Source organism: Octopus bimaculoides, chromosome 5 (assembly GCF_046866305.1).
Source record: "Octopus bimaculoides isolate indiv1 chromosome 5, ASM4686630v1, whole genome shotgun sequence".
Taxonomy (NCBI): domain Eukaryota; kingdom Metazoa; phylum Mollusca; class Cephalopoda; order Octopoda; family Octopodidae; genus Octopus; species Octopus bimaculoides.
The window spans coordinates 111437671-111455315 of record NC_142932.1 but is presented as its reverse complement, the minus strand read 5'-3'; the positions used below and the strand labels follow the sequence as shown (position 1 = coordinate 111455315).

At 35.3% G+C, this 17645-nt stretch overlaps 1 protein-coding gene across 1 annotated transcript in view; it reads left to right on the top strand.

The window, feature by feature from the left end:
- The window catches only part of LOC106871757 (actin-like protein 6B), a 103513-nt gene that overhangs the window by 31696 nt on the left and 54172 nt on the right, over positions 1 to 17645 (top strand). The window contains exon 3 of the mRNA XM_014918392.3: positions 14373 to 14449. Coding sequence (XP_014773878.1) covers positions 14373 to 14449 — 77 coding nt within the window. The remainder of the gene's footprint in view (positions 1 to 14372; positions 14450 to 17645) is intronic.

The following is a 17645-nucleotide window of genomic DNA, read 5'->3' as shown; positions in this document are numbered from 1 at the left end:
ACAACTGTTTCTGCTATAAGATGCAATGAACCCATAGTTGAGTGCTTGTGCATCACCCTATAGATTCATCAGAACTTCAGTAATAAAGGGCAATTTTATTTGGGAAAGTATTTACATTTATCTATGTAAAGAAAGCATTACCATAAAAAATGCAACTTCATGACATAATTTCTTATTCCCTTGTCATTTATTTAATCTTTTTATGCACACACATATATAAACAATAGATAATGAAATGCAAGGGTGCCATAGTCACAAAGTTGTGCCAAGAGAGATTAGAATCTTAAATTTCAAATTCTTCCTCAGGATGAGATTGTCCAGAGGTAGATTTGGCTAGCAGAATGATTGAATTTGAGCATGTATGGAGACAGAAAAACAAAAAATAACAACAAGCATAAAGTATGTGTATATATGAAAAGTTGTGTATACAATTTACCTCATATCTTTACAGCTGTTTCAAGTGGGTACTGACTAGTTGATATGATAATGCATACTATACAAGCAGGTGCAATACTGAGGTAATATTATAGATATACATAAAAGCAAAATAAAGTAATAACTAGCACTTATTTTTCAGGAGAGTCACTGACCATTTGAAACAGTTGTAAAGATAGGTCTTGATTACATCATGTAATTTGTATCTGAAAATTTTCATTTAAATATATTCCTTACATCTGTTATCATTTGTCAGTCTTTCTATTTATATATGAAAGAGAAATTCACTAACCCAGGTATTGAACTTATGCCCACCAGTTAAACTGCAGTTCTTAACACTTAATCAATGCTTATAATCTCTTATAATTTTCATCACTTAATTGTTCTACAGAACAATCGCATAGTGAATATGTGTTGATTGCAGCTTAATGGTAGACATGATCAGTCTTGAGTCAATGGATCTCTCTCTCCCTCCCCCCTCTCTCTCCGTCTCCCCCTCTCTCTCTATATATATACATACATACACATACACACTCACACATATAACGTTCACTTTCCATGTTGGCATGGTTGAGATGGTTTGCCAGTGAACTGGTGAGCTGCAGTGCTACATGAGGTTCCAATGCCATCATGGATGGTTTAAAGGGAGTGAGCATGTAGCATTAGAAGATCAGTAGTGATTAATACTAGAATATCCCAACAATCCTGGACAACTCAATATAAACAATCTACTCCCATGTCTTTAAATAAAAGGTTGTTTGAAACATTGAAAATGTTGCTGAATATGACAGGCACTTGAAGAAGGCTAGAAGATACAACAGCTAAATTGATGTGACTATAACAGGCAATATGAGGACACTAGTCTAAATAAATGTATGTGCCCTGTGGTTAAATTATAAGGATGTTGGTAAATTTGAATGGGGGATCAAACCAAGTGGTTTTATCTTCTTTAAGCCTTCTTTATCCAGGGTGTGTTCTTAGTCATGTAAAACCTATGTCATTCATCATTTTGTTTAGTTTTAATAAGTAGTTTTATGGTACATATGTCAGTGATCTCTGAAGAGTCTCAAAGATGAAAACTAATGAGCATGATCCTCATTCCAGGTTGCTGAAACCCTTATGGTTTTACTAAGAGCTTAAATTTCACAGCAAGACTAATATGCTGATTAAACAGGAATAGAACGCCATATACATATTTCACCATATTATATATGGGGATATATTGGGGATGAAAACAGTTTTTTTTTTTTTGGTTCCTGAAATTGCATGAATAAACACTTTCCAAAAATCTGATTTGTGATTATTATTATTATTTTTAATTTTTATTCTCATATCATATTGTTTTGATATCTCAGTTCTGTTTTTTTTTTTTTTTCATGAAATAGATATTTTACTTATTTTTTAATTATTTTAATAAGAAAAATTTAATTCAAATTTTATTTTAATTAATGACATTTCCTGTGTAATGGTTCAACAGTTGAATAAATCTGGTTATTTTATCAGTTTTTCAATTCAAATTGCATAATCTTCATTTTTAAATCCCAAATTTTAATCATCTTTCCTAATTTTGCTTACAAATTGATTCATTTTTTTTTGTATTTGAAGATATTCAGAATACATTATTCTAATATTTTTAACCAGTTCATTTTTCCATAAACGCATCAGATTTATAACCGTTAAAAATTATTTTAAGAAGCTATTATGTTGTCTACTGTGGAAATTTTGTAAATTTCTAAAATGTTTTATTTAGATGTTCCTTCCATTTCTCATAACAAGAGCATTGAAGTAGCTCTTTCCATTAACATTTATTCAATGATATTGTGAAATATTTGTTACTAATATTTGATTATTATTATATAAATGAATGAATGAAGAAAATATATTATTATTATTATTATTATTATTATATTGGCTATCACTCAAAGCTTCGCTACTGTGTTCCTCTATTTAGGTCTGTTCAGCTCTTTTATGTTGTTGTTGTTTTTTTTGTTGTTGTTATCTGTCTTGTTGCTTGTTTCGTTATTCATGACTAGCTATTGGTGCCTACACTCTGCAATACACAGCTCTACTTGTAAGATGTACTTGCTTGAAGAGTGTGTGTGGGTTATATTAAGCTATCGATTGATTGATTAGGTTGCTTAGGCACAGTCTCAGTAGTATATGTAGTAGCAGTAGTTGCTGCATTAAGTATAAGCTGCTCCTACTGCTGCCATCACTGTTGTTGCTGTTTCTTAACTAATATAGCATTGTTAGAGCTAGCTTGCCAGCTCTCAGCTAGGATGTAATTCTGACTTCATACACAAGAAGGAAGGGGAGTAAGAGTAGGTCAGCTTGCTTATTTGGTCAGCAAGCCAGCTAGCCTTTCTTCTTGGCTCACACTTCTTGCTATTCCATGTTATGTACTAATATTGTAATTACATATGTACAATGTTCAAGCTACCAATTGTATTATTTGTAGAAGATATGTGTTCGTGTTATAACAAAATCACAGCAGAGGAAATATTATGAAAGCTCTGAAGTGATTCTGAAGCTTCCATTTTTTTGCTAATCACTTTATGCTTTTAACACTTCTATTTGGAGTGAAGAACCCATTATATTGAATACTATTAAAGATTTTAACTATTTATAATAATTCTTTATTTTTTTTTTATTCCTAAATTTAATTGGGATTTTGAGAAAAAAAATGTCTGAAAATAGAATCATTATTGGATGTATAAATTTTATATTAGTAGTAATAATTATTTCTTACATAGGCACAGTGCCAATACTTCTAGTGCCTTTAAAATATCTCAGATTTTTGTAAGAGACAATGCGTGTGTGTTAGATTTATTTGCTTCGTTTTTTTTTTGTTTTTTGTTTTTATCTGATATCATTATAGCTATGATAATTCATCTGAATAATTATGATCTTTTTGGATTAGAAGCTCAAAAAATGACCACTAGATATAATTTTTTCTTTTTCTGCCAATTTCCACAAAATATTACTGAAGCTGTGGTTCATTAATTATAAAGAGATGAGAATTTGAAATAGGCATATTCTGTAAAAAATGCATCTAATCTGGCACAGAACCAAGCACACACAAACTACTACTATAGCAGCCTTCTCGGAGTTCAAGAGGTTCACTAAATTCCATTTGCTGATTGGCCTATCGGCACTGCAAAATCATTTAAATTGTACTTTTGGCAACTGTGCATGCTGGAGCTGGTGGACAGCTGTGTATTGCCAGTTGGACTGTTAAATTTACCTTCTACATTTCATATAAAAAGCTAAATAAGATGCTTCACAATGTGAAAGTATCATCACATTTTGATACTTAATTGCACTGAGCTTCAGTCCCATGCCTCTTGCAAGCACCTGCTGGAAACCTGACAACTATTTTGTGGTATATCTGTAGTATCACTGCTTAGCTAATATCGATTTGTCTCTCTATGCTCTCCCTTCTCAGCATCTTTTGTTTCACTCAGTCGAAGTGAGGTTATAATTTTCCATTATAATATCGAAAATGCTGTTTTAAATAGCAGCAGTTTTATTAGTGTTTTTATCGTTATTTTTATTAAACAAAATGTTTTTCTTACTTCAGTATATTGTGGGTACCTGCTATTATGACTACCTACCACAGATCTAAAATGATAATAGAGCAGTCAGAGGTGACATGTTTTCTTCTACTGAATTAATAAAATTTATAAAGAATTAAAAAAAAAAATCTTTCTCTCTCTGTAAAGGAAAGAGAAATGTGCCAGAAATATTGATTGGCTTGGATGATTATAATTTGAATTATCATGTTAATTTTTTGGAGTAGAAGGAAATGAAACACTTTATCTATCTTGAAGTGCAAGCCATGAAAAAAAAAAAATCTATTTTAAGAAAATTGACTCTTTTGATATTTATGAGGTATAGAGGAAAACATTTTTATAGAATAATTTTTTAATTTGAAATAATCTCTTTATCAATTGAAAATAAATTGGGTCTATGAAACATAACTCTGCTTGTTTTGGGGATCAGACTTTTCACTCCTAGAAAAGTATTCCAAATTTCTTTACCTGGGAATATATTAAATTATGACATAATTGTTTACTCTCTGGAAACTGCCTCGTCTTAAAAGAATTCAAGGCCTCTCTGTGGTTGGCAGAGTATGAGATAGTTTATTGGTGAGAGTATCTACACGGACAGTTTTAATATTAGTAATTCTTAGTTAGCCTTTGAAATTATTAATGAAGTATTTCTGTTCATTATGTTTTTTTCTGTTAGAATTGTAAATTGTTTAGGCCTTCTCTTCAGAAACAGAAACTATTTCACCTCCGAACAGCTGCTGACTCTATCTGAGGTACAAGGGCAACCCATACTAAAGTACTTCTTATGTATCTGAGACAGAACAGCTGTTAATATATATATGCACGCGTGCACACACACACACACACACATACACATTCAAAACCAGTGGTTCTCAACCAATTTTTTACCTATGGACCCCTTTGATTGCTATTTTACTCTGTTGGATCCCCCATAGCCATTTGATGTTTTAAAAAAATCCCATTATATTCTTATAGTTGAATATCATTAGGAATTGTATAAGAAAATTGAAATATTTTGTGTACTGTAAAAGCATAACCAATTTTATCGCACAAATTTTAGCAACAAAATCTTATATGGATTCTAGTTGAGAACCACTGTTCTGGACCATATCCCTTTAAATTTGCCTGCTGTTATAGGTTACTCTTTCATTGTCTTTTCTGTTATTACTGCTAGAGTTCCTACATACTGTCCTTATCCAAGACCACTTGCTTCACTTGTCTTTCTTCTTATCATCTTTAGTGTGCCTCACATCCAAACCTTGCACCAGTTACTTTATCTAAAACCTCAGAACTGGAACTCCTTTTTTGTTCTCTATTTCTCTACAAGCACCAAACTACTCACTGGCTGCACTTATTTAATCCTTGGTGGAGAGAGGACACATTAAGTTAACTATGGCAAAATGTTGAGCTGTTTAATTATACAACCTAGCTGTATTGTTAATTGTTTAGTCATGATTAAACTTTAAAATATGTTGTTTAGTTTCATCAGATCCTTCATCTTTTCTAATAATTTTCCAACCATATCATCCATCTTAATTATGAATGTGTGAATGATTTATCTTTTAGAAGATATGGTCGATTTCATGAATATGACTCAAGTTAAAATAGCTGTACTAAACAAAAATGTTTGAGCTCGTTTTGCAACCACATGCCTTTGAGTCCAGTCCCGCTATACAACAATTTCTACTCTGGCCCTGGGCCAGCCAATGTCTTGTGAGTGAATCTGATAGACAGAAACTGTGTAGAAGCCTCTATGTGTGTGCGTGTGTGCGTATCTGTCTGTCTTTGTGATTATGTTTGTGTCCCCCTGCTGCTCAACACTTGGTGTTGGTTTGTTTACATCCCTGAAACCATGTTGTTGGGATGTAAACTTCTCAAACAGAACATGTGGTATTATATAACACATTGGGTTATGGCCTCCATTCGAAACCCTTTGCCAGTTCTCATAAACATTAGCAAGTATAACCAAGTGCTAAGCATCTACCCTTATCCATTGGAAAGGAATTGAATTCCATGGTGGTGCCATATATTTTAAAAGCTTACAGTTTGCTCGTAATTATCAAGTATTTATCTAATCAGATTAAATGTGCAAGTGTCATCCTTGATTACTGGTCTGTAAGCAATATTGACAATTGCTTTTAAGGTAAAGCAGTGTGATAACATGAATAGAACAATTAAAGTAGGAAAATGACTTGTAGCTAACCTAATTCAAGAAATTGTGATCAATACTCTCCAGTTTAGATAAGTACCATATATAAAAGTTCTTTTTAAAATCACTTCAGCAGAGAACATTTTTGTTAGAGCAAAATAATGTATATGCAAGTAAATATGTCAGCTATGAAACCTTTTCTCATCATTAATATAAGAGTATCAGAAAATGTTTCTGAATGCAGCTATTTTGCTATTATTTTTGTACCAAAGTTTAAAGATTGATTCAGGTTACTCTTTGTCAGTCTATAAATTCAGGTGTATATTTGCTGACAATGTTTCAATTCTATATAATTCTATATAACAATGCTCGTTTATCTGAGGTGCAGTTATTGTTCAATGAAAATTAAACACCAGGTTAAATGATAGTGTGCCAACAATGCCTACTTATTTTTAATTATAAAACCAGTGTTTGCATTTTATATATTTATACAGTGGTTACTCAGTGGTTGTTATGAAACAACAACGAATGAAACCAGCCATTGATCATAATCAAAAACATCAGCATGATTGCTTTAACATCTATTTGTCTGTAAGTTGGATAGGGCTGCAGCACAGAGCTATTTGTCTTGATCCTTTGTCATCTGACTGTCCCAGCATCTTGAGATTTTGTCATCATTTCTCTTGTCTTCTCCAGCCTTCTTCTGTTTCACACACCTTTCACTATCAGTACACTGCAAAGCTCCCATCAATGATTTACACTACATGTCTGTACCAGTACTGTTGGTTTTCCAGCATAAATTGGCCAGTGCCCAACTCTTCTGAGCTCATTTACTCTCTACCTTTCATGCATGCCAAAATTACACATCCTATTGATCATAGTAAACTCATTTCTCTCCAGTTTAAACAAATTTCATAAACCACTAATCTTCCCCTAATTTTCTTAGCATCCTCCTCACTGCAGGTCATCGAATCGTATCAAAGGACTCTTGCAGACTGATCAATCCATAAACATTGACTGCAACTTATCAAAATTAATCCTCAGATTATTCGATCCCTTGCAGTTTGAGGTATAAGGCTGCTATAATTACTTCTCTCCTCTGTATCTCTTTTGCTTCTGTAGCAGTTTTCAATGATATTGCTTGTGACTAATTACCTTTATATCAAGTATTTTCATCATCTTATTGACTCTCTTTGATAGACCCTACTAACCATGCTGCTACTGGTCCCTGTAACTGTCTTCTCACTGAGTAGGAGTTAAGTTTTCACTATCTTACACGTTCCTCCTTCACGAAATATTTTAATGACCATTTTTAATGCTTGATAGAAATTGATGTTGCTATTAATTTGAGCAGTCTCTGGACTTGTTGGTGGTTAAATATAGTGTTTGAGTATCTGTAGAAAAGTTTGTGCCAATGGGGCAAAATTCTAAAATCCAAGAACCTGGGAAGTGTTGTTTGCCACTCTTTTTGTATTAAATCATTTTCACATATTTGATAAAATTTGAGGACCAGGTTTATGGAATGAATTTGTCAAGGTAAAGTTTTGTGACTACCTGTCTCCCTCTTTTGCACACATATATTTCAATTTGTAAAATTAAACTTGTGTGTGTGTGTGCATGCATAGGACCTTTTCCCTTTCTAAGCATATGAAACAGCAATTGCTCTGTTGAATAAACTATCCCACCTTTACTAGCATGAATAATTGAGATGAAAAACAAAACAGAAACAAACCCGCTTGGCTTAAATGATTTATAAGAAACAATACAGAATCATTATCAATGATTTAAAGTTAGATAATTAGTTTATGTAAAAGAAAACGGAGGGCAACTGCTTACTAAAAATGAATTTAACTTGGAACTTTTCTTTTGAGAATTAACTACTTAGAAATTTACATATTGTGGTAATAAAATAGATTTGCAACATTGTGGCTAAGAAGTTTGCTTCCCAACCACATGGGTTTAGATTCATTCTCACTGTGGCACCTTGGGGAAGTCTTCTACTATAGCTCTGGGCTGACCAAAGCCTTGTGAGTGAATTTGGTAGATAGAAACTGAAAGAAGCCTGTTGTGTAGCTGTGTCTTTGTTTTGACATTGTGTGATAGCTGTAAACCAGTGTCACTGATATACAAGCTGTATCTTTTGTTTTGAATCTTCTGTGAAAACATGTCCAGCTATGAGGAAATATTTACTTTGCTTGCTTGGTGAGGGTTGATGACAGGAAGGACAGGTGGCCATAGAAAATCTGTCTCAACAAATTCCATCTAACCCACGCAGGTATGGAAAAGTCGATGTTAAAATGATGATGATGATGTTTCTCAATCAATTGCTTTTTTTTCTTTTACCTTTTTTTTTTTTTTTACCTGTTTTCTAACTGTAAATTCTTTAAGGTTTATTTAAAGATTTTTTCTTTTTTGTATTCCTATTTATAATAAGTTTGCAACAGGGAAGCATGCTGTGTAGTGAGTGTACACAGTAAGCATCTCACACTTGCAATATCATCATCATTTTAATGTCCATGCTTGCATGAGTAGAGGTTTGATGGAGTTTATTGAGGCAGATTTTCTATGGCTGGATGCCCTGTGGCCAACTTCCACTTGTTTCCAAGTAAGGTAATATTTCCCCATGGCCAAACTGCTTGTATGACAGTGATATTCATTCCCGACTTTCATGCAATGTCAAGATTAGGGGACACAAACACACATGCACTCATTCTTATGCTCTTGCACACATACAAACACACGAATGTGTGTGATTGGTGTTAGGAAGGGTATCTGGCTGTAAAAATCCTGCCAAAACAGTTACAGAAGTCTGGTGCAGGCTTCTGCCTGGCTGGCTCTTGTCAAACCATCTCACCCATGCCAGCATGGAAGGCAGGCGTTAAATGATGATGATGATATATAATATACTTCTTTCAGTTTCCATCTACCACATCCATTCCCAAGGCTTTGGTTGGTCCAGGGCTGCAGTAGATATTTACCCAAGGTACCATGCTGTGGGACTGAACCTTGAAACCATGTGGTTGAGAGCCACACCTGCATCTCTCTTTCTCTTTCTCTCTCTCTCTCTCCCTCCCCACTATCTATCTATTTATCTATGGTGAGTTGAAAACTTTGATCAACTGAAGTTATCCAAGCAATTAGTAAATGAATCTCTCCTTTTAGATACATTTAAAATCTAAAAATCTAAAGAACAAAAACCTAGCACAGAAGGTTGCTCTCATAAGATCAATTGAGCAAAAAATTCTGGACAATATAGACAGTGCATATTTGAGTAGATCTGGTTTTTAAAGTCAACTGGTGCAAGCAGCGGACATAATTTGGTTTTGATAAAGCTCCTCAGAGAAGCATATTCAGCATGTGCTACTCAGTTGGTAAAACTAAGAGCAATCAATACACACACACACACACACACACACACACAAGGGAGAGGGAATATAGTGGAATCGATTATTAATATCAATAATATGGTTGGGAGAAGATACATTTTGTCGATAGTTTAAACAAATCTGCATCATCGTTTTTTTTTTTTTATCCTTTTAACTTATGCCAACCATTCTTCACTAAATTAAACACAATTTTGGATTTATTTATCCTCATTCATCATCATCATCGTCGTCTGCCTTCCATGCTAGCATGAATGCCTTTCAGTATTTTCTTTGGTCTACATCTTTCCTAGCTGGGAGAAGGAAAATCTAGTGAAGGACATGAACTATTTCAGCATTTGTTTGTCCAGCAGTACTTTTGAACATTTGTTCATATAATGGGGTGGTATAACACTCCTTTAAAAAAACTTCATGAATTGTTATTCAAATATATTCCTTCTGCTGTTTCAACATATTTCTCCATTCACTGATGAACAGATTGATTGCATTATCTTCAATCTTTTACTTGTTTCAGTCAGACTGGCCATGCTGGGGCACGGTCATGAGGGACTTTTAGATGAATGAATTGACCCCAGTATTTGTTTTTTTTTTTTGGTAAGCTTGGTATTTTTATATATGTAAATTTTGCTGAACAGTTAAGTTATGGGGATGTAAATGCACCAACACCGGTTGTCAAGCATACAAACATGCATACCTGACTGGCCTTTGTACCGGTGGCACGTAAAAGCACCCACTACACTCTCGGAGTGGTTGGCATTAGGAAGGGCATCCAGCTGTAGAAACTCTGCCAGATCAGATTGGAGCCTGGTGTAGCCATCTGGTTTCACCAGTCCTCAGTCAAATCGTCAACGCATGCTAGCATGGAAAGCGGACGTTAAACGATGATGATGATGATGATGATGATGATATATATATATATATATATATATATATATATATATACACACATACACACACACACACAATGGGCTTCTTTCAGTTTCTGTCTACCAAATTCACTCACAAGGCTTTGGTCTGCCCAAGGCACTTGCTCAAGGTACCACACAATGAGACTGAACTTGGAGCCAAGTGGTTGGGAACCAAGCTTCTTATCACACAGCCACGCCAGAGCCTATGCAATAGATGACACTTTCAGACTTCCTCATAGTGCTATCTTGGCACACTTGGAAATGAGCACATTTCACAATAGCAAACAAATTGCACTTCTCTTACTATTTCTTTTTCTCACTCCCTAAGTAAAATATGAGAAAAGAGAAGACTAGCTGACTCACCATCTGAAAAATATAAGCTTTAAAAGCAAAAGATAAAATTGGGAGTGTCCAAGTACCCTGCTGGCCTAATGCAGGATTAAAATAGGAAATGTCTTATAAACTAATAAGACTTTCTATGTTGCCCAGAGAGATTTGAAATATTCCTAAACAGCAATATTTCTTTCTTTCCTTAAGATATCAATTTGTTTGCAAGAGAAATCAAGATAATACTGAAATTACTGGCTCCAATATTATATTTAGGGTAGGCGCATGGTTTAGTGGTTAAGGTGTTGGACTCTTGATCATAAAAACTGATTTTGATTCCTGAACTGGGCAATGCTTTGTGCTCTTGAGCAAAACACTTCATTTCATGTTTGCTCCAGACCACTCAACTGGTAAAAATGATTAATCCTGCAACAGACTGGTGTGCCATCCAGGGAGAAGTATATATATGCCAGAAGAACCAGGAAACTGGCACGATGCTCTTTACTAACCCCCATTATAATTAACAATTCTCTTATTCTTTTATAAGCAAGACTATGTAAAATTGTGATGGCTCTGTGATTAAGAAGCTTGCTCTGCAACCACATTGTTTTGGATTCCGTCCTGCTGTGTGGTACTTTGTTACATCTACTATAGCTCTTGCGAGTGAATTTGGTAGCTGGAAACTGTGTCGAAGCCTGTTGTATATGTATATGCTTTTGTGTTTGTTCCCTCCCACCACTGCTTGATAACTGTGTTGGTTTATTTATGTCCCCCATAACTTAGCTGTTTAGCAAAAGAGACTAGTAAAATAAGTACCAGGCTTGAAATAAGGACTGGGGTTGATTTGTTTAACAAAACCTGTCAAGACTCCACCTTGACTGGTTTAGTTGAACAAATCAACATTGCATAGCCACAACCGAATGACTGAAACAAGTAAATGATATATATATATATATATATATATATATATATATATATATATATATATATATGTATATATAAACAGGTTGTATGGAGCACTGCATCAATAAATCAAAGGTAGAACAGAAAGAACACAACAAATGGAAACCAACAAAACAATATGTGGAAAAATAGATGATAGCATGACAAATGACAAAAACAAGATACACAGATCATTTGCAGCCGATTAGCAAGCACATCATTTGGAGTCTGGAAAGTCCTTGTAGTTTTGCCCCTTTATCTCCGTCGAGTGGTATCAGAAATAAAGGAGTGAAACTACAAGGACTTTCTGGACTCTAACTGATGAGCTAATTGGCTGTGAATGATCCGTGTATCTTGTTTTTGTCCTGTTTGCCGTTTGTCATGCTATCCTCTCTTTTTTCCGTGTTGTGTTTTGTTGGTTTCTGTTTGTTGTATTCTTTCTGTTCTACTTTTGATATATATATATATACATATATATATATATATATATATATATATATATATATATATATATATATATATATATACACACACACACACACACAAATAATCTGCTTTCATTTATTTATTCTAAGTAGACCATTCTCACTTATGTGGAATTTAATGCACCATCAAAGCCGTCCTATGTCACTTTTTCACTTAACCCTTTAGCATTCAGATTACTCTGTCAAATGTAATGCTTATTTATTCACATTGTTTTGAATTAATCATGCATTAGCTCATAGCTTCAAGATTTTGATGATGTGATTGTTTATTTTTAGAACATCATTGTAGGGTGGATATGAAAGACCAGGTTTTCCCAGCTTGAACATAAAACAAGTAGTGTATTTGCGCCAGATATGGCTGGTTTAAATGGTAAAGGATTACTCTTTTACTTGTTTCTGTCATTTGACTGCGGCCATGCTGGAGCACCGTCTTTAGTTGAGTGAATCAACCCCTGGATTATTCTTTGTAAGCCCAGTACTTATTCTATCGGTCTCTATAGCCGAACCGCTAAGTTACGGGGACGTAAACACACCACCATCGGTTATCAAGCGATGTTGGTGGGGACAAACACATACACACAAACATATACACACATACATACACACACACACACACACACACACACACATATATATATATATATATATATATATATATATATATATACGACACGCTTCTTTTCAGTTTCCGTCTACCAAATCCACTCACAAGACTTTGCTCGGCTTGAGGCTATAGTAGAAGACACTTGCCCAAAGTGCCACGTAGTTAAATAAATTTTTAAAATCTAAACCAACTGGTACGAGAGAAGGTGTGCACGGCTAAACTTAAGTCATTTCTACTGTGTATCAGTTGCTATTCCAACTTACTACCCTCATAAATAGGTAACCTGCAGTGTGACTTGCAGAGTCCCCATGTTGTCCGTATTGAAATTGCATATTACTAAACAGCTATAAATTGTCTAAAATGAAATTGGCTATGTTTTTGTGTTGCAAGATTCCTGATATGAACCTGTGTGTTGAAACAGATATTGTTGTACTTTGGGATGGTCGTTTTTTTCAGCTTTTACTTGTATCAGTCATTGAACTACAGCCATGCTGGAGCACTGCATTGAGCACTGCTATTACACTTTCTGATTGAATTGTCAAGCTTGATCAACTGAGGTGATAGGTGTCATCCAACCGTCTCAATTTTGGTCTAGTCCTTGGTCTCTTGCTGGTTGGCTCAGCTAGAAGAATCTATCTCATGCTTCTTTCCTATGACATTCAAGTTAGAATTCCAGAGTCCTGAAGTTGTGACCTCTCAATGTGAAATAGCTACCCAACCTGTTGAGACTCTGATTTTCAAGCTTTGCACTTTGTCAACTAACATTATTCCAGAGATTCTTTGGAGGAACCCCATTTCTGCCGCATTGTATTCACTGTGTAGAGTGGTTGGTGTTAGGAAGGGCATCCAGCCATAAAAACTATGCCAAAACAGACACAGAAGCATGGTGCTGGCTTCTGCCTGGCCAGCCCCTGTCAAACCGTCCAACCCATGCCAGCATGGAAGGAAGACATCAAACGGTGATGATCCATTCACAATTATACTGGGGATTAAAACTTGTTCACAGGTCTACTTGCAGTATGTTAATGCCCATTATCTGACACTTGTCACAGATATTAAGGTTGTTGAGTGTTTAACCCTTTAGCAGCGAGATTACTTTATCAAATGTTATGTTTTGAATTAATCATGTATTATCTTGTAGCTTTAAGATTTCGAATGATGTGATTGTTTACTTTTAGAATGACATTGTAGGGTAAGTGTGAGAAGCCAGATCTGGCTGGTTTGAATTTTCAGTTTAAATGCTAAAGGTTATGGATATTTTTTGTATTTTGTTTCAAAAAGATGATTTAACAAATGAAAAAGAGATTTGTTTTTGAGGAAGTAAAAATTCTTCAGTTATATTCCTTGTCATGGTGAGATGAACAGAGACATTCATAATCAAATAGGACATTGACATTTGGTATCAATCCTTTATTCTATTGAAATATGTTGGATTGTCTTTACAGATTAAATAAAGAATGTATGTTGTTTGAAATATTACTTTTACTGTTTGTGAAGATATTTCCCCAAACCAACAGTAGTCTGTGATTTGAAATATTACTGAAATAATATATATTTCTCTCTGTAGATGAAGTTGGTGCGCTGGTATTTGATATTGGTTCTTATTCCTTTCGTGCTGGATATGCTGGAGAAGACAGTCCAAAAGTAAGTGGATCTTGTTTTATTAAAGAAAAGAAATAAACTTCCAAACGTCTTTATCTTTTTTTTGTGTATTTGTATTTGGAGCATTCCTATATTTTTTGTTAGTTTTTCTGTCTTTCTTTCCTAACTCCTTCAACCTGGATCAACCTCAACTACTGCATTTAATCTATTTTCTAACAATATTTTCCTCCTTGTTAATCATGCCTCATCTACATTACAATTCTATCATATTTTACTACCAGCAATTTTTTTGGCTACAGATTTCCTATATTTTCTTGTCTTTGACTTGGATATCTTCTTCTTTTGTTGCAGCAGTACTTGATCTATTGCCAAAGAAATGTTGCTTTAATTCTCTGTTTACCATACTGACAATTATTATTCACAAACTATTCTAATCCATATCACCACCATTATTTTTCCATTCTTGCAATGCTTGTCTGCATGCAGAATACAGCATATTTTCTCATCTTTCAATTCTGCACACAGTATTTCATGTAGTTGAAACTAGTGCTTTTATGGGGGAATTCTGTTTCTACTCACTATGATATAATATGAGATCTATTTAAAAATGATGCGATTATGAGAAGCCCTTGTCATATTACATTTGATTTACTTATTCAGCTCTGATTAATATCATTCACACGCATTGTCTTTTTAATGTGACAATAAAAATTGATTAAATCTGGTAAACGGATACAATTTGTAAAAGGAAGAAATTGTCTTTTAGCAATTATCTTGATCAATTTTTGTATCACCTCTTTTACTAACACTTTTTTCAATTACCACCCGCTTCCTACAATTCAGCAAAATGAAATACATGTACACATACATTTTCATCTATGCACTCACACATAACATCTAATACTATTGCACTTGTAACATTAGATTTTATATATGTGTGTATATATGAACATGTATATATATATATATATATATATATATATATATATACATGTATCATCATCATTTAGCATTTGCTTTTCATGCTGGCATGAGTTAGATGGTTTGACACCATGTCTCACAACTCTTATAGACCCTTCCTTTCATCTTTAATGGGAACCTTTGCCCATATAACAACGCTCCACATTCCCTGAACTTCACCCAGCCAAGTCTCGCTCTTGCTGTCACAGCTGCTTCACATCCACCACTTACATCCACCATATCTCCCAAACAACTAAACCCTCTCACCGTTTCCACCTCATTAGATAGCATTTCCACTGGTTCCATCAGCCTACCTTCTCCTTTCTCACATCTTCCACAAGCCCTCTCGCCAGTCTTGGGGTCAGCTTCTTCGTTTTCGTACACCTACCATGAATCCATTTCTCACATCTCACACACAACACCACACTTGCCATTACACTCCTCCCACATACACCACATGGAACCACCTTACTCACTAACACTTCTCCTTCCACTCCGCTCACCATCACTTTTGTCTTCCCGAGGTTTACCTTCAAACCCTTGCTTTCAAATGCCTCCTTCCATTTCCAAAACTTCTCCCTCAATCCCTCCATCGTCTCACTCATCAGAGTGAGGTTATCTGCATACATTATCAATCCCTCTCTTGCACTCTCCATCACCACATCAACCTGATCCAACAGTTTGATGCCTCTGTAATTATTTCTGTCTAAGGCGTCACCTTTACCTTTGTAGCAGTTGACTATGGTGCTGCTACACCAGTCATTGGGTATGAGTCCTTCGTGTACAACCTGATTAACTACAGGGGTGACTAGATCGTAACCCATTCCACCAGATATTTTAAGCATCTCAGCAGTGATTCCTGATGGGCTGGGGACTTTCCCAGTCTTCATATCCTTCATGGCTTTATCTACCATGCTACTGTCTATTTGGATTGCTGGTCCCCCTGTTGGATCCACAGTAGGCAGATTCTCCTTCTCCCATGTGTTCTCTACATTTAGTAGCTTTCATAGTGGAACTTCCAGTTATCATCTATGTTACAAGTCTCTAACTCCTCTTCTTTCTCATTAAATGCTTCAGTTAGGATGTCTCTAAATCTCTGACTATTCAAAGGACCCTTAAGCTTCCATATCCTTCTTTTTCAAGCTGGTTTACTTTTGGGGTTCCTTTGTGCCTGTAGCTTGAAGTCACTAATGAATAACCTATGCTGAGGGGTATACTCTTCACTAGGGAAGGACTTTGCATTTATGAGCAACCATGAAGCCTACTTTCTGTTGAGAATGTAGTCAATATGGTTACCATGGTCACCGGATTTATAGGTTATCAGGTGACCAGCTGGCTTTCTGAAGTTGGTGTTGTAGATCATTAGGTTATTTGCATCACAGAACTCCAACAGCCTTGTTCCCTCTCCATTTCGGGAACTATGGCCTCCATGCACCCCATGGAAGGCACCTGGGTGCTGCCCAACATGTCCATTGAAATCACTAGCCATGAAGATAAGGCCATTACTATTTATCTTTGAAGTGGCTTGCAAAAGAGTGTCATAAAAGCGGTCCTTTTGTTCATTTGGCAGACCCCCAGGGGTAGGGGCATAAGCAAAGATGATTGTTGCTGTGCTATTCTGCAAAACTAGTCTAAGCTTAAGTACCCTGTCACATACATTGACTACTTGAATCACCTTATTTACCCATTTCTCTGCTAGAAGTATGCCAGTACCTCCTACCCCATCACTGTTGCCCTCCCAGAAGAATTTATACCTAGGCCTTTAGCTTGTGAGGAACTTTGCTGAAGCTCCCTCTATCAAACTTCTTGAATGCAACACACATCAGCACATCTCCTTTCAAGCATCTCAGTAATTTCACCAGACCTACCTTTCAATGTGCCTACATTGATAGCGCCAACTCTGAGGGAATATATGTGGAGTCAGGAGGCAACACGGGGCGAGAGAACTGGCTATCAGCATCTGAAAAGAAGGTTGTAATGAGCATTTGCCAGGAAGGGTTACCATGAGAGGTTATGGTACAGAAAAGAGATTTCCAGTATAGGTAGTGGGGGTGGGAAAGGGTGGGTGCATCATGGACAGTATTAACTAAGAGGTGGGAGAAAGATAGGGAGCAACCATGAAATTTAAATTAAGTTGAATTTAAATAGCATTACCACAGAGTTGAAAGGATATATTAACATCTTAATGCTACAAGTGCAGTGGCTCATATATGGAAATGCCCACAAATTTTAAGTGTCTCTTAAATCATACATTTTTTTATTGTTTATAATTTACATG